The sequence below is a fragment of the Panulirus ornatus genome, chromosome 7 (genome assembly GCF_036320965.1).
Source record: "Panulirus ornatus isolate Po-2019 chromosome 7, ASM3632096v1, whole genome shotgun sequence".
NCBI lineage: Eukaryota > Metazoa > Arthropoda > Malacostraca > Decapoda > Palinuridae > Panulirus > Panulirus ornatus.
The window spans coordinates 31,002,814-31,028,066 of NC_092230.1; the positions used below are offsets into that span (position 1 = coordinate 31,002,814).

Consider the following 25,253-nt stretch of genomic DNA (forward strand, 5'->3'; position numbering starts at 1 on the left):
ACATACATACATTAATACACATCACACACTCTCGATTTTTCCAAGTATGATTTTATACATTCATTATGTATCATTTACATATTTCTTACATTCTTTATGCATATTTTATGTATATATGTTTTTTGAAATTACCTCAGGATCAGTTTTTATGAAGGAGTCCTGTTATTACCCACGATTTTTAAAGTCTGCACAACATCCATTAGCAGGAAAACAATGTAGATTCCTTTAAAGTGAGAAGTTCTTTGACGAGGCTGTGCCTTCAGTGAAGCAGCCTCACCAAAGGTGTTTTTTTCACTCATTGTGTAACCTCTAGCAGATGGAGTTTGGTAATACCTGTGTGGATATTTATATTTGCACATCAGTTTTGCAAACCAACTTTATTTACATGAATATATAAGAAAAAACCTTATTTTCATCAAAAATATTAATATTATATTTTCTTTATTATACTTTGTCGCTGTTTCCCGCGTTAGCAAGGTATTGCAAGGAAACAGTCGAAAGAATGGCCCAACCCACATGCACACCCACATGCACACCCACATACGCACATATACACAACTATACATTTCAACGTATACATACATATACATACACAGACATATACATGTATACACATGTACATATTCATATTTGCTGCCCTCATCCATTCCCCTCGCCACCCAGCCACACGTGAAGTAGCACCCCCTCCCCCATGCACGCGCAAGGTAGTGTTAGGAAAAGACAACAAAGGCCACATTCGTTCACACTCAGTCTGTAACTGTCATGTGTAATGCACCAAAACCACAGCTCCCTTTCCACATCTAGGCCCCTCAAAATTTCCATGATTTACCTCAGACGCTTCACATGCCCTGGTTCAATCCATTGACAGCATGTCGAGTTTGGTATACCACATCGTTCCAAGAACAGAGGACTGAGCCTTTGAGGGAATATCCTCACTTGGCCCCCTTCTCTGTTCATTCTTTTGGAAAATTAAAAACGAGAGGGGAGGATTTCCAGCCCCCTGCGCCATAAGGCGACTAGAGGGGACGGGAGCGGTGGGCCAGAAATCCTCCCCTCCTTGTATTTTAACTTTCTAAAAAATGGGAAGCAGAAGGAGTCACGCGTGGAGTGCTCATCCTCCTCATAGACTCGGATTGGGGTGTCTAAATGTGTGTGGATGTAACCAAGATGAGAAAAAAGGAGAGACAAGTAGTATGTTTCAGGAAAGGAACCTGGATGTTTTGGCTCTGAGTGAAACGAAGCTCAAGGGTAAAGGGGAAGAGTGGTTTGGGAATGTCTTGGGAGTAAAGTCAGGGGTTAGTGAGAGGACAAGAGCAAGGGAAGGAATAGCACTACTCCTGAAACAGGAGTTGTGGGAGTATGTGATTGAATGTAAGAAAGTAAATTCTCGATTAATATGGGTAAAACTGAAAGTTGATGGAGAGAAATGGGTGATTATTGGTGCATATGCACCTAGGCATGAGAAGAAAGATCATGAGAGGCAAGTGTTTTGGGAGCAGCTGAATGAGTGTGTTAGTGGTTTTGATGCACAAGACCGGGGTATAGTGATGGGTGATTTGAATGCAAAGGTGAGTAATGTGGCAGTTGAGGGAATAATTGGTATACATGGGGTGTTCAGTGTTGTAAATGGAAATGGTGAAGAGCTTGTAGATTTATGTGTTGAAAAAGGACTGGTGATTGGGAATACCTGGTTTAAAAAGCGAGATATACATAAGTATACGTATGTAAGTAGGAGAGATGGCCAGAGAGCGTTATTGGATTACGTGTTAATTGACAGGCGCGCGAAAGAGAGACTTTTGGATGTTAATGTGCTGAGAGGTGCAACTGGAGGGATGTGTGATCATTATCTTGTGGAGGCGAACGTGAAGATTTGTATGGGTTTTCAGAAAAGAAGAGTGAATGTTGGGGTGAAGAGGGTGGTGAGAGTAAGTGAGCTTGGGAAGGAGACTTGTGTGAGGAAGTACCAGGAGAGACTGAGTACAGAATGGAAAAAGGTGAGAACAATGGAAGTAAGGGGAGTGGGGGAGGAATGGGATGTATTTAGGGAATCAGTGATGGATTGCGCAAAAGATGCTTGTGGCATGGGAAGCGTGGGAGGTGGGTTGATTAGAAAGGGTAGTGAGTGTTAGGATGAAGGAGTAAGATTATTAGTGAAAGAGAAGAGAGAGGCATTTGGACAAATTTTGCAGGGAAAAAATGCAATTGAGTGGAAGATGTATAAAAGAAAGAGACAGGAGGTCAAGAGAAAGGTGCAAGAGATGAAAAAGAGGGCAAATGAGAGTTGGGATGAGAGAGTATCATTAAATTTTAGGGAGAATAAAAAGATGTTTTGGAAGGAGTTAAATAAAGTGCGTAAGACAAGAGAGCAAATGGGAACTTCAGTGAAGGGTGCTAATGGGGAGGTGATAACAAGTAGTGGTGATGTGAGAAGGAGATGGAGTGAGTATTTTGAAGGTTTATTGAATGTGTTTGATGATAGAGTGGCAGATATAGGGTGTTTTGGTCGAGGTGGTGTGCAAAGTGAGAGGGTTAGGGAAAATGATTTGGTAAACAGAGAAGAGGTAGTAAAAGCTTTGCGGAAGATGAAAGCCGGCAAGGCAGCAGGTTTGGATGGTATTGCAGTGGAATCTATTAAAAAAGGGGGTGACTGTATTGTTGACTGGTTGGTAAGGTTATTTAATGTATGACTCATGGTGAAGCGCCTGAGGATTGGCGGAATGCGTGCATAGTGCCATTATACAAAGGCAAAGGGGATAAGAGTGAGTGCTCAAATTACAGAGATATGTTTGTTGAGTATTCCTGGTAAATTATATGGAAGGGTATTGATTGAGAGGGTGAAGGCATGTACAGGGCATCAGATTTGGGAAGAGCAGTGTGGTTTTAGAAGTGGTAGAGGATGTGTGGATCAGGTGTTTGCTTTGAAGAATGCATGTGAGAAATGCTTAGAAAAGCAAATGGATTTGTATGTAGCATTTATGGATCTGGAGAAGGCATATGATAGAGTTGATAGAGATGCTCTGTGGAGGGTATTAAGAATATATGGTGTGGGAGGCAAGTTGTTAGAAGCAGTGAAAAGTTCGTATCGAGGATGTAAGGCATGTGTACGTGTAGGAAGAGAGGAAAGTGATTGGTTCTCAGTGAATGTAGGTTTGCGGCAGGGGTGTGTGATGTCTCCATGGTTGCTTAATTTGTTTATGGATGGGGTTGTTAGGGAGGTAAATGCAAGAGTTTTGGAAAGAGGGGCAGGTATGAAGTCTGTTGTGGATGAGAGACCTTGGGAAGTGAGTCAGTTGTTGTTCGCTGATGATACAGCGCTGGTGGCTGATTCATGTGAGAAACTGCAGAAGGTGGTGACTGAGTTTGGTAAAGTGTGTGAAAGAAGAAAGTTAAGAGTAAATGTGAATAAGAGCAAGGTTGTTAGGTATAGTAGGGTTGAGGGTCAATTGACGTCAATTGGGAGGTAAGTTTGAATGGAGAAAAACTGGAGGAAGTAAAGTGTTTTAGATATCTGGGAGTGGATCTGGCAGCAGATGGAACCATGGAAGCGGAAGTGAATCATAGGGTGGGGGAGGGGGCGAAAATCCTGGGAGCCTTGAAGAATGTTTAGAAGTCGAGAACATTATCTCGGAAAGCAAAAATGGGTATGTTTGAAGGAATAGTGGTTCCAACAATGTTGTATGGTTGCGAGGCATGGGCTATGGATAGAGTTGTGCGGAGGAGGGGTGGATGTGCTGGAAATGAGATGTTTGAGGACAGTGTGTGGTGTGAGGTGGTTTGATCGAGTAAGTAATGTAAGGGTAAGAGAGATGTGTGGAAATAAAAAGAGCGTGGTTGAGAGAGCAGAAGAGGGTGTTTTGAAATGGTTTGGGCACATGGAGAGAATGAGTGAGGAAAGATTGACCAAGAGGATATATGTGTCAGAGGTGGAGGGAACGAGGAGAAGTGGGAGACCAAATTTTAGGTGGAAAGATGGAGTGAAAAAGATTTTGAGTGATCGGGGCCTTAACATGCAGGAGGGTGAAAGGAGGGCAAGGAATAGAGTGAATTGGATCGATGTGGTATACCAGGGTTGACGTGCTGTCAGTGGATTGAATCAGGGCATGTGAAGCGTCTGGGGTAAACCATGGAAAGTTGTGCGTTGCGTGGATGTGGAAAGAGAGCTGTGGTTTGGGGCATTATTGCATGACAGCTAGAGACTGAGTGTGAACGAATGGGGCCTTTATTGTCTTTTCCTAGCGCTACCTCGCACACATGAGGGGGAGGGGGATGGTATTCCATGTGTGGTGAGGTGGCGATGGGAATGAATAAAGGCAGACAGTGTGAATTGTGTGCATAGGTATATATGTATGTGTCCGTGTGTGTATATATATATGTACATTGAGATGTATAGGTATGTATGTTGTTGTTCGCTGATGATACAGTGCTGGTGGCTGATTCATGTGAGAAACTGCAGAAGCTGGTGACTGAGTTTGGTAAAGTGTGTGAAAGAAGAAAGTTAAGAGTAAATGTGAATAAGAGCAAGGTTATTAGGTACAGTAAGGGTTGAGGGTCAAGTCAATTGGGAGATGAGTTTGAATGGAGAAAAACTGGAGGAAGTGAAGTGTTTTAGATATCTGGGAGTGGATCTGGCAGCGGATGGAACCATGGAAGCGGAAGTGGATCATAGGGTGGGGGAGGGGGCGAAAATTCTGGGAGCCTTGAAGAATGTGTGGAAGTCGAGAACATTATCTCGGAAAGCAAAAATGGGTATGTTTGAAGGAATAGTGGTTCCAACAATGTTGTATGGTTGCGAGGCGTGGGCTATGGATAGAGTTGTGCGCAGGAGGATGGATGTGCTGGAAATGAGATGTTTGTGGACAATGTGTGGTGTGAGGTGGTTTGATCGAGTAAGTAACGTAAGGGTAAGAGAGATGTGTGGAAATAAAAAGAGCGTGGTTGAGAGAGCAGAAGAGGGTGTTTTGAAGTGGTTTGGGCACATGGAGAGAATGAGTGAGGAAAGATTGACCAAGAGGATATATGTGTCGGAGGTGGAGGGAACGAGGAGAAGAGGGAGACCAAATTGGAGGTGGAAAGATGGAGTGAAAAAGATTTTGTGTGATTGGGGCCTGAACATGCAGGAGGGTGAAAGGAGGGCAAGGAATAGAGTGAATTGGAGCGATGTGGTATACCGGGGTTGATGTGCTGTCAGTGGATTGAATCAGGGCATGTGAATCATCTGGGGTAAACCATGGAAAGCTGTGTAGGTATGTATATTTGCGTGTGTGGACGTGTATGTATATACATGTGTATGGGGGTGGGTTGGGCCATTTCTTTCGTCTGTTTCCTTGCACTAACTCGCAAACGCGGGAGACAGCGACAAAGCAAAAAAAAAAAAAAAAAAATATTTGCGTGTGTGGACGTGTATGTATATACATGTGTATGGGGGTGGGTTGGGCCATTTCTTTCGTCTGTTTCCTTGCGCTACCTCGCAAACGCGGGAGACAGCGACAAAGCAAAATAAAATAAATATATATATATATATATATATATATATATATATATAGGGAGCGGGGGGCTGGAAATCCTCCCCTCTCAATTTTTTTTAATTTTCCAAAAGAAGGAACAGAGAAGGGGGCCAGGTGAAGATATTCCCTCAGTGGCCCAGTTCTCTGTTCTTAACGCTACCTCGCTAACGCGGGAAATGGCGAATAGTTTGAAAAAAAAAAAAAAATATATATATATATATATATATATATATATATATATATATATATATATATATATATATATATATATATATATGAGTTGACAGAGATGCTCTGTGGAAGGTATTAAGAATATATGGTGTGGGAGGCAAGTTGTTAGAAACAGTGAAATGTTTTTATCGAGGATGTAAGGCATGTGTACGTGTAGGAAGAGAGGAAAGTGATTGGTTCTCAGTGAATGTAGGTTTGTGGCAGGGGTGTGTGATGTCTCCATGGTTGTTTAATTTGTTTATGGATGGGGTTGTTAGGGAGGTGAATGCAAGAGTTTTGGAAAGAGGGGCAAGTATGAAGTCTGTTGTGGGTGAGAGAGCTTGGGAAGTGAGTCAGTTGTTGTTCGCTGATAATACAGTGAAGCTGGTGACTGAGTTTGGTGGAGTGTGTGAAAGAAGAAAGTTAAGAGTAAATGTGAATAAGAGCAAGGTTATTAGGTACAGTAGGGTTGAGGGTCAAGTCAATTGGGAGATGAGTTTGAATGGAGAAAAACTGGAGGAAGTGAAGTGTTTTAGATATCTGGGAGTGGATCTGGCAGCGGATGGAACCATGGAAGCGGAAGTGGATCATAGGGTGGGGGAGGGGGCGAAAATTCTGGGGGCCTTGAAGAATGTGTGGAAGTCGAGAACATTATCTCGGAAAGCAAAAATGGGTATGTTTGAAGGAATAGTGGTTCCAACAATGTTGTATGGTTGCGAGGCGTGGACTATGGATAGAGTTGTGCGCAGGAGGATGGATGTGCTGGAAATGAGATGTTTGAGGACAATGTGTGGTGTGAGGTGGTTTGATCGAGTGAGTAACGTAAGGGTAAGAGAGATGTGTGGAAATAAAAAGAGCGTGGTTGAGAGAGCAGAAGAGGGTGTTTTGGAGTGGTTTGGGCACATGGAGAGAATGAGTGAGGAAAGATTGACCAAGAGGATATATGTGTCGGAGGTGGAGGGAACGAGGAGAAGAGGGAGACCAAATTGGAGGTGGAAAGATGGAGTGAAAAAGATTTTGTGTGATCGGGGCCTGAACATGCAGGAGGGTGAAAGGAGGGCAAGGAATAGAGTGAATTGGAGCGATGTGGTATACCGGGGTTGACGTGCTGTCAGTGGATTGAATCGAGGCATGTGAAGCGTCTGGGGTAAACCATGGAAAGCTGTGTAGGTATGTATATTTGCGTGTGTGGACGTATGTATATACATGTGTATGGGGGGGGGTTGGGCCATTTCTTTCATCTGTTTCCTTGCATTACCTCGCAAACGCGGGAGACAGCGACAAAGTATAATAGAAAATAAATAATATAATATATATATATATATATATATATATATATATATATATATATATATATATATGTATAACTTGTCCCTCAACCCTGCTGAACCTCATAACCTTGCTCTTATTGACATTTACTATCAGCTTTCACCTTACACACACTTTTCCAATCTCAGTCACCAACTTCTGCAGTTTCTCACTCGAATCAGCCAAAAGAGCTATATCATCACTTAACAATAATGACTCACTTCCCAGGCACTTTCATCGCCAACAGACTGCATACTTACCCCTATCTCCAAACTCCTGCATTTACCTCCTTAACCACACCTTCCATAAACAAATTTAACAACCATGGGGACATCACACACCCCTGCCACAGACCGACCTTCACTGGGAACCAATCACTCTCCTCTGGTCCCACTCATACACATGCCTCACATCCTTGGTAAAAACTTTTCATTGCTCCTAGCACCTTACCTCCCTCACCATATTCTCTAAAGACCTTCCTCAAAGCATCTCTATCAGCCTATCATATGCCTTCTTGAGATCCATAAATGCTACATACAAATCCATTTGTTTTTCTAAGTATTTCTCACACATCTTCAAAGCAAACACCTGGTCCACACTTCCTCTACCTCTTCTCCCCCAATCTGATGTTCTGTACATGCCTTCACCCTCCCAATCAATACCCTCCCATATGATTTCCCAGGAATACTCAACTAACCTATGCCTCTGTAGTTTGAACACTCACCTTTGTCCACTTTGCCTTTGAACAGTGGCACTATGTGTGCATTTCAACAATCCTCAGGCACTTCACCATGGTCCATACATACATTGAGTATCCTTACCAACCAAGCAACAACACAGTCACCCCCATTTTTAGTAAATTCTACTGCAGTACCATGCAAACCTGCCACCTTGCCAGATTTCATCTTCCGCAAAGTTTTCACTAACTCTTCTCTTAACCGAATCATTCTCCCTGACCCTCCCACTTCGCACACCACCCTGACCAAAGCACCCTATATCTTAGGTAGGACATGCTTGCAAGAGAACTGATTAGATGTTGCAGAGCCAGTGTGATTGACTTATATGGGATGAGGTTCTTTGCTGATTTGATGAGACCCTTGAATTTTCCTCTTATTATTAAGGATGATATTTTAGATTGGAAGTATAAGTTATATGTTAATGAGGATTCAAAGGCAACTTAATACTTAGTACTGATAGAACTCTAAGAATGATATTGGTGCTAAAATGGATTCTTTGGAATCCCTATTTCAGATTTACATAAATTCATTTATATTTGTTCTCCTCAACCAAGGCCGGACAACTGGCAACACTACGTAGAATACATTCAGATGTTGATGAAGCTAAGAGACAGTGATAGAGGAGTTGATGACCCATTGGTAGAAGCTGCTGCATTCCTCTGTAATTTGAAACAGAAAACTGTTGTTGAGAAGACTAGGAACAGAGGACCACTTTTGGGCTTGCTACAGTTGGCTCTGGTGCTAGAACGTGAGGGGATGAGTGATCAAATTAGTGAATTGTGTGGTAAGTTAACCTGCTTGTTCATTTCATCTTGTTTGATCTTGTTTGTAGCTTAATTCAATTTTATTATTCCCAGAGTTTTTGATTTTGTGTTGTACAAAGATTATAAAGCAAAGAAATATTCCAGGGAGCATTTTGCAATGACTATATCTCATTTGATTACAGTGCCAGTTATGGTGAATGACAATCCAAAATCTTTATTTTCTTTTTTTGCCTTACTCTGTTGCTATTTAAGTGATAGTCTAGATATCTTTGTCTCAAGGTCGATGGTGAAGGTGTCAGGAATGTGTATATTCTGGCTAACCATGTTCCCAAACAAGCTAATGATCCCAAAATTTATATGTGAAGGACATTGAGTTTGACAAAGGTGCATTTGAGTGCTGTTCCAAACAGCTGTAGATCTGATATATATAAGGTACCCTGAGAGAGAACTAGGCATATGACAAATGGCAGAAGATGTGTTTCTTATTATGATTTTCAAATTTCCCTCTTTCCAGTAGAAAACTGAGACATAGTATGGTTGATTTTCCCAACAAAAAGTGCAGTTTCACCCTGTCACTAAGGTTCACTGGATTATGCTGACCCATTTTATTACTGGGAAAGTTCTGCCTCCCTTACTACCAACACCCTCTATTTAGATATCTTATTTCTTCTGTTGTGTGTGTGTGTGCATGAAATGAAACATTAGATTGTTCAATGTGTTTTAACCCATCATACCATGTCGTAAGAATTTAGGGTGTATCTCTTTCATAAGTGGGAAGGAGGTGGGGAATTAGTGTGTGGTGGTATTGTTAAATCCATCATCACCCCCACCTGGTACTGCCACCTTCACCACCATCACCATCATTGCTGAAATATTTTTAACCACCACCACCTGTCATTATCAGCTTTCAATTGTAGATTAAGCACCTGTAATGGCTACGACAGGTAACAGAGAATAAAGCTTTGATTCCAGAATGGGAGCTTGAGAAATGTCTGTTGCATGTAAGGAAGTTAGTAGGCACACAAATTACCTGCTCATGGCACAGGAAGGTATGAAAAATATTGATGTGAGACTCATTCAAGGCCTGGAAATTGGAATGAGTACACTTTAAATCCTTTAACAAGAATTCATTAGAGGGCAAGTCTGGTGATATTAAGCCTGGACATTCTACTCCAATAGCTTATTTTAAAGTTAATGCAGTTAAAAAGCAATAGTTGGATTTCAGTTCTGGACTTGCAGTTTATTGCCCAGTGCCCACTGTTATATGCCAAACAGCTGCACTGCTGGCTCACACAGGTTGCTCTTTGTTGAGTTCCCCAAGTGCCTAGCAAGTTTACTTTTAGAATTTTAGTGTTCAGAGTAGGCTTTTTATATTTACCTAGGGATTAGGAGACAGAGTACTCCCATGCATTTCCTTCATGTTGTAGAAATTGACTATGGGGCAGGAGTAGAGAGGGGGCTAGAATTCTAACCCACCCCTTCTTGTATTTCTTTTTCTAAAAAGCTGAAACAGAAGAATTGGCCGAGGAAGGATTGCTTATCCTCTTAGTGTGTTCGAATGTAACCAAGATGAATAGAAGGGAGAGATAGTTAGTTTTTATGAGGAAAGAAACCTGGGATGTTCTTGCTCTGAATAAACTAAACCTTAAGGGTGAGAGAAAAGAATTGTTTGGGACTGTCTTAGGAGAAAAGTCAGGGGTTAGTGTAACAGTGAGAGGTAGCACTTCTTCTGGAGGAGGAGTTGTGAAAAATGTGCAAAATAGTGTAAGGAAGTGAACCCCAGATTAATGTACATGAAATGAAAGTAGCTTATGAGAGATAAGTTATTATTAATGTTTAAACTAGCCACAAGAAGAATGATAAAGAGGTGAGTGTTTTGGGAAGAGTTGAGTATGTCAGCAGCTTTGATGGGAGAGATTGGGTATTAGTGATAGGTGATTTGAATGTGAGAGTGGGTAATGTTGTAGTTTAGGGTATGATAGAAGATGTGGGGTATTCAGTGATGTGATTGGCAGTGCTGAATTGCATGTAGTGTTGTATGCTGAAAAAGGATTGGCGATTAGGTATACCTGATTTAAAAAGAGGAACATATATAAGTATGTGGAGTAGTAAAGATGATTATATGGCATTATTGAAATAGTTGCTGGTATCTGGTGGGATCTATGAACATTATATACTGGAGACGATAGTAAAGATATGTAGAGGTATTCAGAAAAGATGAATTTGTTATGGGTGACAAGAGGGTGGTGAAAGTAAGTGAGCTCGGAAAAAAGGCCTATAGGAAGAGATACCAGAAGAGATTGAGTGTAGAATAGCTAAAGGTGAAAGTAAGGGAAGCTTGGGGAATGAGTGATGAATGGGAGACTTTTAAGAAAGTAGTCCTGGCATGGTAAGAGAAATGTGTGGAATGCGGGAGGTGGGTGGTGGATAGGAGAGAAAGGGAAATTAGTAGTGGGATGACAAAGTTAAGTTGCTGGCGAAAGAAAAAAGAGAGGTGTATGAGTGGTGTATTGAGAGGAATGCAGTGAATGGGAAATGTACAGGAAAAAGCAACAGGAGTTGAAAAAGAGGTTAAATAAGAGTTAGGGTGAGTAGCACACTTATTGGAAGGAAGTTAATAGTGTGAGGTAAGCAAGAGAAGAAATGGGAACATTAGTGAAGGGGACAAATGGGATATTGTTAGCAGGTAGAGGTGAAGAAGAGATGGAGTGAATATTCGAAGGGATGTTGAATATGTTTGATGATAGGGTAGCACATGAAGGGTGTCTGGGTTGGGGAGGTGTGTGAGGTGAGAATCATTGCAGGTAGTTTGGTTAAAAGAGAAGGAGTGGTGAAAGTCATGTTTAAGATGAATTGTGGTTTGGTGGCTGGAGTGAAGGGCATTGCAGTTGAATTTTTTAAGAAAGGGGGTGACTTTTGATGTTGATTGAATAGCTAGGATTTTCACTGTATGTGTTAATCATCATGAGTGCCAGAAGACTGGTGGAATGATTGTATAGTGTAACTGTATAAGGGTAAGGGGACAGAGGTGAGTGTTTGAATCACAAAGGTATAAGCTTATAAGTTTGTTAATTGTACCTGGTAAGTTGTATGGAAGATTGATAATTGAGAGGGTGGTGCCATGCACAGAGCATCAAACTGGAGAGGAGCAATATGATTTCGAGTGGTAGATGTGTGAATCAGGTTTTTACCTTGTTGAATGTGTATAAGAAATACTTAGAGAAGCAAAGATTTATGAGCTGCAGTTACGAATCTGGAGAAGGCTATGATAGGATTGATAGAGATGTGTTGGAAGGATTTTGTGAATATATTAACACTGAAGAATGATCTAGAGAAGTGACAGATTTATGTTGGATAATTATACCTATCTTTTCTCTTTCAGTAGCAACTTTAATTACTGCTTCAGTGTCAGTTATGATGATGAAAATATGAAATACATTTATATAAGTATATGTATGTAAGTAGGAGAGATGGTCAGAGACCGTTATTGGATTTCGTGTTAATTGATAGGCATGTGAAAGAAAGACTTTTGGATGTTAATATGCTGAGAGGGGCAACTGGAGGGATGTCTGATCATCATCTTGTGGAGGCAAAGGTGAAGATATGTAGAGATTTTCAGAAAAGAAGAGAGAATGTTGGGGTGAAGAAAGTGGTGGGAGTAAGTGAGCTTGGAAAGGAGACATGTAAGGAAGTACCAGGGGAGACTGAGTGCAGAATGGAAAAAGGTGAGAGCAAATGACGTAAGGGGAGTGGGGGAGGAATGGGATGTTTTTAGGGAAGCAGTGATGGCTTGCACAAAAGATGCCTGTGGTGTGAGAAAGGTGGGAGATGGGCAGATTAGAAAGGGTAGTGAGTGGTGGGATGAAGAAGTAAGATTGTTAGTGAAAGAGCATGATAGTTACATAGTACTTAATAGAAAGATGACTAATTGATCAAAACACAAGAGTTAAAAGACAATAGTTAAATGGCTATTTGTGTGGTGTAATCTTTCAGCTGATTGAGTGTCAACAAATAGCATGTGCGGCATCTTTGCAAAAGGCAACTTTCCAAAACTTTGGTGTCTGAATGTACATATGAATATCACAGGATAATGTGACATCTTTAACTTACCTACAAATATGAATTGAAACTAAGACATTGTACAAATCAATTCTCTGAGTGATGAAACAAATGCATTAAACTGAAAACTGAAACATGTAAGAATTTTAGCAGTTAATTACAGATTGCCAGTCTTATAATTGTATATCAAAGGATGAGTGACTATTTGTTTATATTTATTATACTTTGTCGCTGTCTCCCGTGTTAGCAAGGTAGCGCAAGGAAACAGACGAAAGAACGGCCCAACCCACCCACATACACGTGTATATACATACATGTCCACATACGCACATATACATACCTATACATCTCAACTTGTACATATATATACACACACAGACATTTACATATACATAATTCATACATGTGTATGATGTGAAAAAAGGAGAGATAGGTAGTATGTTTGAGGAAAGGAACCTGGATGTTTTGGCTCTGAGTGAAACGAAGCTCAAGGGTAAAGGGGAAGAGTGGTTTGGGAATGTCTGGGGAGTAAAGTCAGGGGTTAGTGAGAGGACAAGAGCAAGGGAAGGAGTAGCAATACTCCTGAAACAGGAGTTGTGGGAGTATGTGATAGAATGTAAGAAAGTAAATTCTCGATTAATATGGGTAAAACTGAAAGTTGATGGAGAGAGGTGGGTGATTATTGGTGCATATGCACCTGGGCATGAGAAGAAAGATCATGAGAGGCAAGTGTTTTGGGAGCAGCTGAATGAGTGTGTTAGTGGTTTTGATGCACGAGACCGGGTTATAGTGATGGGTGATTTGAATGCAAAGGTGAGTAATGTGGCAGTTGAGGGAATGATTGGTATACATGGGGTGTTCAGTGTTGTAAATGGAAATGGTGAAGAGCTTGTAGATTTATGTGCTGAAAAAGGACTGATGATTGGGAATACCTGGTTTAAAAAGCGAGATATACATAAGTATACTTATGTAAGTAGGAGAGATGGCCAGAGAGCGTTATTGGATTACGTGTTAATTGACAGGCGTGCGAAAGAGAGACTTTTGGATATTAATGTGCTGAGAGGTGCAACTGGAGGGATGTCTGATCATTATCTTGTGGAGGCTAAGGTGAAGATTTGTATGGGTTTTCAGAAAAGAAGAGTGAATGTTGGGGTGAAGAGGGTGGTGAGAGTAAGTGAGCTTGGGAAGGAGACCTGTGTGAGGAAGTACCAGGAGAGACTGAGTACAGAATGGAAAAAGGTGAGAACAATGGAAGTAAGGGGAGTGGGGGAGGAATGGGATGTATTTAGGGAATCAGTGATGGATTGCGCAAAAGATGCTTGTGGCATGAGAAGAGTGGGAGGTGGGTTGATTAGAAAGGGTAGTGAGTGGTGGGATGAAGAAGTAAGAGTATTAGTGAAAGAGAAGAGAGAGGCATTTGGACGATTTTTGCAGGGAAAAAATGCAATTGAGTGGGAGATGTATAAAAGAAAGAGACAGGAGGTCAAGAGAAAGGTGCAAGAGGTGAAAAAAAGGGCAAATGAGAGTTGGGGTGAGAGAGTATCATTAAATTTTAGGGAGAATAAAAAGATGTTCTGGAAGGAGGTAAATAAAGTGCGTAAGACAAGGGAGCAAATGGGAACTTCAGTGAAGGGCGCAAATGGGGAGGTGATAACAAGTAGTGGTGATGTGAGAAGGAGATGGAGTGAGTATTTTGAAGGTTTGTTGAATGTGTTTGATGATAGAGTGGCAGATATAGGGTGTTTTGGTCGAGGTGGTGTGCAAAGTGAGAGGGTTAGGGAAAATGATTTGGTAAACAGAGAAGAGGTAGTGAAAGCTTTGCGGAAGATGAAAGCCGGCAAGGCAGCAGGTTTGGATGGTATTGCAGTGGAATCTATTAAAAAAGGGGGTGACTGTATTGTTGACTGGTTAGTAAGGTTATTTAATGTATGTATGACTCATGGTGAGGTGCCTGAGGATTGGCGGAATGCGTGCATAGTGCCATTGTACAAAGGCAAAGGGGACAAGAGTGAGTGCTCAAATTACAGAGGTATAAGTTTGTTGAGTATTCCTGGTAAATTATATGGGAGGGTATTGATTGAGAGGGTGAAGGCATGTACAGAGCATCAGATTGGGGAAGAGCAGTGTGGTTTCAGAAGTGGTAGAGGATGTGTGGATCAGGTGTTTGCTTTGAAGAATGTATGTGAGAAATACTTAGAAAAGCAAATGGATTTGTATGTAGCATTTATGGATCTGGAGAAGGCATATGATAGAGATGATAGAGATGCTCTGTCGAAGGTATTAAGAATATATGGTGTGGGAGGAAAGTTGTTAGAAGCAGTGAAAAGTTTTTATCGAGGATGTGAGGCATGTGTACGTGTAGGAAGAGAGGAAAGTGATTGGTTCTCAGTGAATGTAGGTTTGCGGCAGGGGTGTGTGATGTCTCCATGGTTGTTTAATTTGTTTATGGATGGGGTTGTTAGGGAGGTAAATGCAAGAGTTTTGGAAAGAGGGGCAAGTATGAAGTCTGTTGGGGATGAGAGAGCTTGGGAAGTGAGTCAGTTGTTGTTCGCTGATGATACAGCGCTGGTGGCTGATTCATGTGAGAAACTGCAGAAGCTGGTGACTGAGTTTGGTAAAGTGTGTGGAAGAAGAAAGTTAAGAGTAAATGTGAATAAGAGCAAGGTTATTAGGTACAGTAGGGTTGAGGGTCAAGTCAATTGGGAGGTGAGTTTGAATGGAGAAAAACTGGAGGAAGCGAAGTGTTTTAGATATCTGGGAGTGGATCTGGCAGCGGATGGAACCATGGAAGCGGAAGTGGATCATAGGGTGGGGGAGGGGGCGAAAATTCTGGGGGCCTTGAAGAATGTGTGGAAGTCGAGAACATTATCTCGGAAAGCAAAAATGGGTATGTTTGAAGGAATAGTGGTTCCAACAATGTTGTATGGTTGCGAGGCGTGGGCTATGGATAGAGTTGTGCGCAGGAGGATGGATGTGCTGGAAATGAGATGTTTGAGGACAATGTGTGGTGTGAGGTGGTTTGATCGAGTGAGTAACGTAAGGGTAAGAGAGATGTGTGGAAATAAAAAGAGCGTGGTTGAGAGAGCAGAAGAGGGTGTTTTGAAGTGGTTTGGGCACATGGAGAGAATGAGTGAGGAAAGATTGACCAAGAGGATATATGTGTCGGAGGTGGAGGGAACGAGGAGAAGAGGGAGACCAAATTGGAGGTGGAAAGATGGAGTGAAAAAGATTTTGTGTGATCGGGGCCTGAACATGCAGGAGGGTGAAAGGAGGGCAAGGAATAGAGTAAATTGGAGCGATGTGGTATACCGGGGTTGACATGCTGTCAGTGGATTGAATCAAGGCATGTGAAGCGTCTGGGGTAAACCATGGAAAGCTGTGTAGGTATGTATATTTGCGTGTGTGGACGTATGTATATACATATGTATGGGGCGGGGTTGGGCCAGTTCTTTCGTCTGTTTCCTTGTGCTACCTCGCAAACGTGGGAGACAGCAACAAAGTATAATAAAAAAAAAAAATAGATAATTCATACTGTCTGCCCTTATTCATCCCTGTCACCATCCCACCACACATGAAATGACAACCCTCTCCCCCCGCATGTGCGTGAGGTAGCGCTAGGAAAAGACAATAAAGGCCCCATTCGTTCACACTCAGTCTCTAGCTGTCATGTATAATGCACCGAAACCATAGCTCCCTTTCCACATCCAGGCCCCACAAAACTTTCCATGGTTTACCCCAGATGCTTCACATGCCCTGGTTCAATTCATTGACAGCACGTCGACCTCGGTATACCACATCGTGCCGATTCACTCTATTCCTTGCACGCCTTTCACCCTCCTTCATGTTCAGTCCCCGATCACTCAAAATCTTTTTCACTCCATCTTTCCAACTCCAATTTGGTCTTCTACTTATCCTCGTTCCCTCCACCTCTGACACGTATATCCTCTTGGTCAATCTTTCCTCACTCATTCTCTTCATGTGACCAAACCATTTCAATATACCCTCTTCTGCTCTCTCACCCACACTCTTTTTATTACCACACATCTCTCTTACCCTTTCATTACTCACTCGATCAAACCACCTCACACCACATATTGTCCTCAAACATCACATTTCCAGCACATCCACCCTCCTCCGCACAACTCTATCTATAGCCCATGCCTTGCAACCATATAGCATTGATGGAACCACTATTCCTTCAAACATACCCATTTTTGCTTTCCAAGATAACGTTCTCGACTTCCAGGCACTTTTCAATGCTCCCAGAACTTTTGCCCCCTCCCCCACCCTATGATTCACTTCCACTTCCATGGTTCCATCCGCTGCCAAATCCACTCCCAGATATCTAAAATACTTCACTTCCTCCAGCTTTTCTCCATTCAAACTTACCTCCCAGTTGACTTGTCCCTCAACCCTACTGTACCTAATAACCTTGCTCTTATTCACATTCACTCTCAGCTTTCTTCTTTCACACACTTTACCAAACTCAGTCACAAGCTTGTGCAGTTTCTCACCCGAATCAGCCACCAGTGCTGTGTCATCAGCGAACAACAACTGACTCGCTTCCCAAGCTCTCTCATCCACAATAGACTGCATACTTGCCCCTCTTTCCAAAACTCTTGCATTCACCTCCCTAACAACCCCATCCATAAACAAATTAAACAACCATGGAGACATCACACACCCCTGCCGCAATCCAACATTCACTGAGAACCAATCACTTTCCTCTCTTCCCACTCACAGACATGCCTTACATCCTCAATAAAAACTTTTCACTGCTTCTAACAACTTGCCTCCCACACCATATATTCTTGATACCTTCCACAGAGCATCTTTATCAACTCTATCATGTGCCTTCTCTAGATCCATAAATGCTACATACAAATCCATTTGCTTTTCTAAGTATTTCTCACATACATTCTTCAAAGCAAACACCTGATCCACACATCCTCTACCACTTCTGAAACCACACTGCTTTTCCCCAATCTGATGCTCTGTACATGCCTTCACCCTCTCAATCAATACCCTCCCATATAATTTCCCAGGAATACTCAACAAACCTATACCTCTGTAATTTGAGCACTCACTTTTATCTCCTTTGCCTTTGTACAATAGCACTATGCAAGCATTCCGCCAATCTTCAGGCACCTCACCTTACCAACCATTCAACAATACAGTCACCTTTTTTAATGACTTCCACTGCAATACCACCCAAACCCGCGGCCTTGCCGGCTTTCATCTTTTGCAAAGCTTTTACTACCTCTTCTCTGTTTACCAAATCATTCTCCCTAACCCTCTCACTTTGCACACCTCCTCGACTGATGTTCCAATTTGTTCCTTTGCCTTATGCACTTTATTTACCTCCTTCCAAAACATCTTTTTATTCTCCCTAAAATTTAATGATACTCTCTCACCCCAACTCTCATTTGCCCTCTTTTTCACCTTTTGCACCTTTCTCTTGACCTCTTGCCTCTTTCTTTTATATATCTCCCAGTCATTTGCATTATTTCCCTGCAAAAATCGTCCAAATGCCTCTCTCTGATTGACTAATATGTTAATGATATTATGAATAGAACAAGAGTTAGATAGCTATTCATGCAGCTTAATCAATCACTGATTGAGTGTCAACAAACAGTGCTTGCAGCATCTTTACAAAAGGCAGCCCTCCAAAACTACTGGCATTTATATGCTTTCTATGTCACTGATGACTGTCCCTCCAGGAACTTCCTCAAGGGAGTGGCCACTGCAAACCAAACTCCATAAATGATTAACTCCAGTGCCACTTCTAAGCCTTTAGTGCCTCACCCTAAACAAGCCACTGGCAGAGGGCAACTCTAGCTCAGTATTTTCAGAGGTTCCCACCAAATGTTCCTACCAACTACTTCTACCTAATGTTCCTACCAACTACTACTACATGATGTTCCTACCTACTGATTCTACCTGTTGTTCCTACCATTTTGCTGGAAGGCAGGGTTAACGCACAGTGCTCACAGCAGGGAAATCTAGAGTTATGAAGAATAAGTTAAGTGTTGTCAAGTGTTCTGTATGACAAGAAGATATGTTTGTGGAGAGAATGCCAACCGTCTAGGTGTGGATGAAGTAGAGAGAAAAGACAGCTACCTGTGTCAGATAAGTACAACTTGACAACTACTGAAGTGCTGGCTCATAATGCAGCTGTTGCTAATTCTCCCAATACCGTGGGTAGTACTGGTAATATTCCTCACTAGTCAGAGGCTGCCTATAAATTACTACCTGCACATAAGAGAATATTGTAAATATCACAGGATAATATATAATTTTTAACTTATCTATGAATAAAAATTGAAGCTCATACATTTTATACATGGAGTTTGAATGAAGAAACACACATATTGACACTGCAAACTCTGACATATATGTGCACTTTAGTAGCTCTGACATAATTGTATGTTAGAGGGTAGATACTATGATACTGAATAAATATGAGAGATAGGGTACTTCCATTTTACTAATCAGTCAATGAAAATATCTCAAAAACGGAGAGAGATCTACTTATTGTGTGCTTGGTCAGCTGGCATCTGTATACAAACAGAGAGCATAGTGCTGTGTTACTCACAGAGGGCAGCCTAAACATGTGTAAGGCAGGCTTTTCAAGGTTGTCAGGTTGTATCTGCTTATTGTAGTATTAGGAAAAGTTTTTGTAACCCCATGGGGTAAGTCTGCTGATTTTCCTTTTGTGGTGTTTTCATCTTATTGTGCTTCACCTCAAGCTGAAATATATTTGTAAGACATCATGCAAGAGGAGAAACTTTGGAATGCGACTGTGTGCAGTTATTGGTAATCATTTTGTGAGCAGATATGTCCACTTATCACAGGGAAAGTGTGAAATTGGTGATGCTTTTGTAAGAACATAGTTAATTTTGTAGTAAATGAGCAATAATGAAGAGCATATGAGGAGCACAATTTAATGCACTGCAAATGGACCACAGTGAGGAATTATTGCTTTTGGTTTTCCATCATAGTCAGTTTGTCAGTCACTTTATGACTTTGTGTCAGTACTCAAGACCTATTATTTTTGCCAGTATTGAAATGTATTATTTATGAGAATGCTATTTTTGTTTTGTAGCATTAATACTTTATTTATTATTTTTATTATACTTAGTCGCTTTCTCCCACGTTAGCAAGGTAGTGCAAGGAAACAGACGAGAGAATGGCCCAACCCACCCACATACACATGTATATATATATAAACGCACACACACGCACATATACATACCTATACATTTCAACGTATACGTATTTATGTTTTTTTTTTTTTTTTTTTTTTTTTGCTGCTGTCTCCCGCATTTGCAAGGTAGCGCAAGGAAACAGACGAAAGAAATGGCCCAACCCACCCCCATACACATGTATATACATACGTCCACACACGCAAATATACATACCTACACAGCTTTCCATGGTTTACCCCAGACGCTTCACATGCCCTGATTCAATCCACTGACAGCACGTCAACCCCGGTATACCACATCGCTCCAATTCACTCTATTCCTTGCCCTCCTTTCACCCTCCTGCATGTTCAGGCCCTGATCACACAAAATCTTTTTCACTCCATCTTTCCACCTCCAATTTGGTCTCCCACTTCTCCTCGTTCCCTCCACCTCCGACACAAATGTCCTCTTGGTCAATCTTTCCTCACTCATTCTCTCCATGTGCCCAAACCATTTCAAAACACCCTCTTCTGCTCTCTCAACCAAGCTCTTTTTATTTCCACACATCTCTCTCACCCTTACGTTACTTACTCGATCAAACCACCTCACACCACACATTGTCCTCAAACATCTCATTTCCAGCACATCCATCCTCCTGCGCACAACTCTATCCATAGCCCACGCCTCGCAACCATACAGCATTGTTGGAACCACTATTCCTTCAAACATACCCATTTTTGCTTTCCGAGATAATGTTCTCGACTTCCACACATTCTTCAAGGCTCCCAGGATTTTCGCCCCCTCCCCCACCCTATGATCCACTTCCACTTCCATGGTTCCATCCGCTGCCAGATCCACTCCCAGATATCTAAAACACTTTACTTCCTCCAATTTTGCTCCATTCAAACTTACCTCCCAATTGACTTGACCCTCAACCCTACTGTACCTAATTACCTTGCTCTTATTCACATTTACTCTTAACTTTCTTCTTTCACACACTTTACCAAACTCAGTCACCAGCTTCTGCAGTTTCTCACATGAATCAGCCACCAGGGCTGTATCATCAGCGAACAACAACTGACTCACTTCCCAAGCTCTCTCATCCCCAGCAGACTTCATACTTGCCCCTCTTTCCAAAACTCTTGCATTCACCTCCCCAACAACCCCATCCATAAACAAATTAAACAACCATGGAGACATCACACACCCCTGCCGCAAACCTACATATGTTGTATGTACTATATATGTTCCATGGCTTTAGATTCTGCTCTGCAGTTGAGGAGGCTATACTTTCTTATGCTCTCTTATTGTTTTAGTTTTGTGGATTCTTTCTTTTTGTAATGTGTTATAGTGTATTACACTGTCAGTTTATATTACAACCTATATATAATACTGCATTTTACCACATTGTTTCCTTTGGTGATAAGGATAAAGAATACAGCCCATTTATTTCTTGTGTCACAAAAGGTGACTGAGAGAGATAAGAGTGGGGAGCAGGAATTCCTTCATCTCCATATTTCTTTCCAAGTTGTTACCGATGAGGGAGCAAAGTAAGGATTTTTCATCAAAGGCTCAGTCATCTCTTCTTAATGCTACCTCACTCATGTGAGAAATAGCAAACATTTATGAAAGAAAGAGAAGAAGGAAGTCATACTATTTAACTCCTTTTACATTTTTGTGTTGCATTCATATCATAGTTTACACTTAGAGATTGTTTTGTCCCTTGTTTTTGTCTGTCTGTCAGTGTATCATCCATTTGTCTGCTTGTCATCCACATTGGGAGTAGTGCTTTAACCTTCCGCATAACCTTGATTACAACCTGAAAACTTTTGATTAGATACTCAGTGAATTGTATGCTGTTGTTTCCTTGCATATACTTGATTTAATAGCATATGAGCCATAACTATAGTTTGGAATTTACCTAAGTTATGTTGTTTACAGTATCAAAATATTCAGCTGGGAACATAATCTTCCTCATGACTTGAAAAGAATTCAACCTGAGACCATGAATCTTTGTACAGTTGTTTCCCAGCTTTTAAAGAATTTAATAGCATGTGACTCATAACTCGTTTGATTTTTATGCTACTTATGAAATGGTTTAATCTGAAACATGATTGATTCATAACTGGAAGAAGCTTCCACATTGGCCATGAAACTTAATATGTTTGTTTCCTATGGTTGTTTCATAGCAACTAATGAATTGAGTGACCTAAGACTCATAACTTTATTTCTATTTTTATGCCACTCATTAAAAGGTTTAGCTGTTTTCACTTCCTGTATATAAGGTTTTTTACAAGCAATACAAGTGTTCCATGTAATACACTTTAGTTTTCTCTTTTTCAAAGCCATATTTTTACCACATTATATTGTGTTGTATTAAAGTGTGTCTTATTGTCTTATTTTCTCTTATATTCATCTTTATTGTATTATACTACATTACACTGAAGTCACAAGCTCACATTCATCGCTATTGTAATATACTGCATTACACTGAAGTCACATGCCTAGTATCATTAAGTATGCTAGTTCAGTGTAACAAATTGTAATTAACTTTCTGTACAGTAACAGGAGAGAGTTCTACACTCGTGGGACTTGTCTCCTAAACAGTCTGTATTATCGAATAGCCCTTTGGTTATCTGCCAGCCTTTGCTGTATCACACATTAGTTTTTCAACTATATACCGTCTGAACACAATGCCTCTCTCTCTCTCTCTCTCTCTCTCTCTCTCTCTCTCTCTCATATATACATTTTTTTTTTTTTTTTTTGCTTTGTCGCTGTCTCCCGCGTTTGCGAGGTAGCGCAAGGAAACAGACGAAAGAAATGGCCCAACCCACCCCCATACACATGTATATACATACGTCCACACACGTTAATATACATACCTACACAGCTTTCCATGGTTTACCCCAGACGCTTCACATGCCTTGATTCAATCCACTGACAGCACGTCAACCCCGGTATACCACATCGCTCCAGTTCACTCTATTCCTTGCCCTCCTTTCACCCTCCTGCATGTTCAGGCCCCGATCACACAAAATCTTTTTCACTCCATCTTTCCACCTCCAATTTGGTCTCCCACTTCTCCTCGTTCCCTCCACCTCCGACACATATATCCTCTTGGTCAATCTTTCCTCACTCATTCTCTCCATGTGCCCAAACCATTTCAAAACACCCTCTTCTGCTCTCTCAACCATGCTCTTTTTATTTCCACACATCCCTGGGGATAGGGGAGAAAGAATACTTCCCACGTATTCCCTGCGTGTCGTAGAAGGCGACTAAAAGGGAAGGGAGCGGGGGGCTGGAAATCCTCCCCTCTCGTTTTTTTTTTTTTTTTTTTTTTTTTTTCCAAAAGAAGGAACAGAGGAGAGGTCCAGGTGAGGATATTCCCTCAAAGGCCCAGTCCTCTGTTCTTAACGCTACCTCGCTATCGCGGGAAATAGCGAATAGTATGAAAAAAAAAAAAAAAAAAAATCTTTCTTACCCTTACGTTACTTACTCGATCAAACCACCTCACACCACACATTGTCCTCAAACATCTCATTTCCAGCACATCCATCGTTCTGCGCACAACTGTATCCATAGCCCACGCCTCGCAACCATACAACATTGTTGGAACCACTATTCCTTCAAACATACCCATTTTTGCTTTCCGAGATAATGTTCTCGACTTCCACACATTCTTCAAGGCTCCCAGGATTTTCGCCCCCTCCCCCACCCTATGATCCACTTCCACTTCCATGGTTCCATCCGCTGCCAGATCCACTCCCAGATATCTAAAACACTTTACTTCCTCCAGTTTTGCTCCATTCAAACTTACCTCCCAATTGACTTGACCCTCAACCCTACTGTACCTAATAACCTTGCTCTTATTCACATTTACTCTTAACTTTCTTCTTTCACACACTTTACCAAACTCAGTCACCAGCTTCTGCAGTTTCTCACATGAATCAGCCACCAGGGCTGTATCATCAGTGAACAACAACTGACTCACTTCCCAAGCTCTCTCATCCCCAACAGACTTCATACTTGCCCCTCTTTCCAAAACTCTTGCATTCACCTCCCTAACAACCCCATCCATAAACAAAATAAACAACCATGGAGACATCACACACCCCTGCCACAAACCTATATTCACTGAGAACCAATCACTTTCCTCTCTTCCTACACGTACACATGCCTTACATCCTCGATAAAAACTTTTCACTGCTTCTAACAACTTGCCTCCCACACCATATATTCTTAATACCTTCCACAGAGCATCTCTATCAACTCTATCATATGCCTTCTCCAGATCCATAAATGCTACATACATATCCATTTGCTTTTCTAAGTATTTCTCACATACATTCTTCAAAGCAAACACCTGATCCACACATCCTCTACCACTTCTGAAACCACACTGCTCTTCCCCAATCTGATGCTCTGTACATGCCTTCACCCTCTCAATCAATACCCTCCCATATAATTTACCAGGAATACTCAACAAAGTTATACCTCTGTAATTTGAGCACTCACTCTTATCCCCTTTGCCTTTGTACAATGGCACTATGCACGCATTCCGCCAATCCTCAGGCACCTCACCATGAATCATACATACATTAAATAACCTTACCAACCAGTCAATAATACAGTCACCCCCTTTTTTAATAAATTCCACTGCAATACCATCCAAACCTACTGCCATGCCAGCTTTCATCTTCCGCAAAGCTTTTACTACCTCTTCTCTGTTTACCAAATCATTTTCCCTAACCCTCTCACTTTGCACACCACCTCGACCAAAACAACCTATATCTGCCACTCTATCATCAAACACATTCAACAAACCTTCAAAATACTCACTCCATCTCCTTCTCACATCACCACTACATGTTATCACCTCCCCATTAGCGCCCTTCACTGAAGTTCCCATTTGCTCCCTTGTCTTACGCACTTTATTTACCTCCTTCCAGAACATCTTTTTATTCTCCCTAAAATTTAATGATACTCTCTCACCCCAACTCTCATTTGCCCTCTTTTTCACCTCTTGCACCTTTCTCTTGACCCCCTGTCTCTTTCTTTTATACATCTCCCACTCAATTGCATTTTTTCCTTGCAAAGATCATCCAAATGTCTCTCTCTTCTCTTTCACTAATAATCTTACTTCTTCATCCCACCACTCCCTACCCTTTCTAATCAACCCACCTCCCACTCTTCTCATGCCACAAGCATCTTTTGCGCAATCCGTCACTGATTCCCTAAATCCATCCCATTCCTCCCCCGTTCCCCTTACTTCCATTGTTATCACCTTTTTCCATTCTGTACTCAGTCTCTCCTGGTACTTCCTCACACAAGTCTCCTTCCCAAGCTCACTTACTTTCACCACCCTCTTCACCCCAACATTCACTCTTCATTTCTGAAAACCCATACAAATCTTCACCTTCACCTCCACAAGATAATGATCAGACACTCCCTCCAGTTGCACCTCTCAGCACATTAACATCCAAA

The 25,253-nt window shown here is 41.5% G+C and overlaps 1 protein-coding gene across 2 annotated transcripts in view; it reads left to right on the plus strand.

Moving 5' to 3' along the window:
• Window positions 1–25,253, plus strand: part of psidin (phagocyte signaling impaired) — a 477,751-nt gene that overhangs the window by 237,594 nt on the left and 214,904 nt on the right. For both annotated transcript variants that reach the window (XM_071663426.1, XM_071663425.1), the window contains one exon: window positions 8,314–8,543. In XM_071663426.1, coding sequence (XP_071519527.1) covers window positions 8,314–8,543 — 230 coding nt within the window. The remainder of the gene's footprint in view (window positions 1–8,313; window positions 8,544–25,253) is intronic.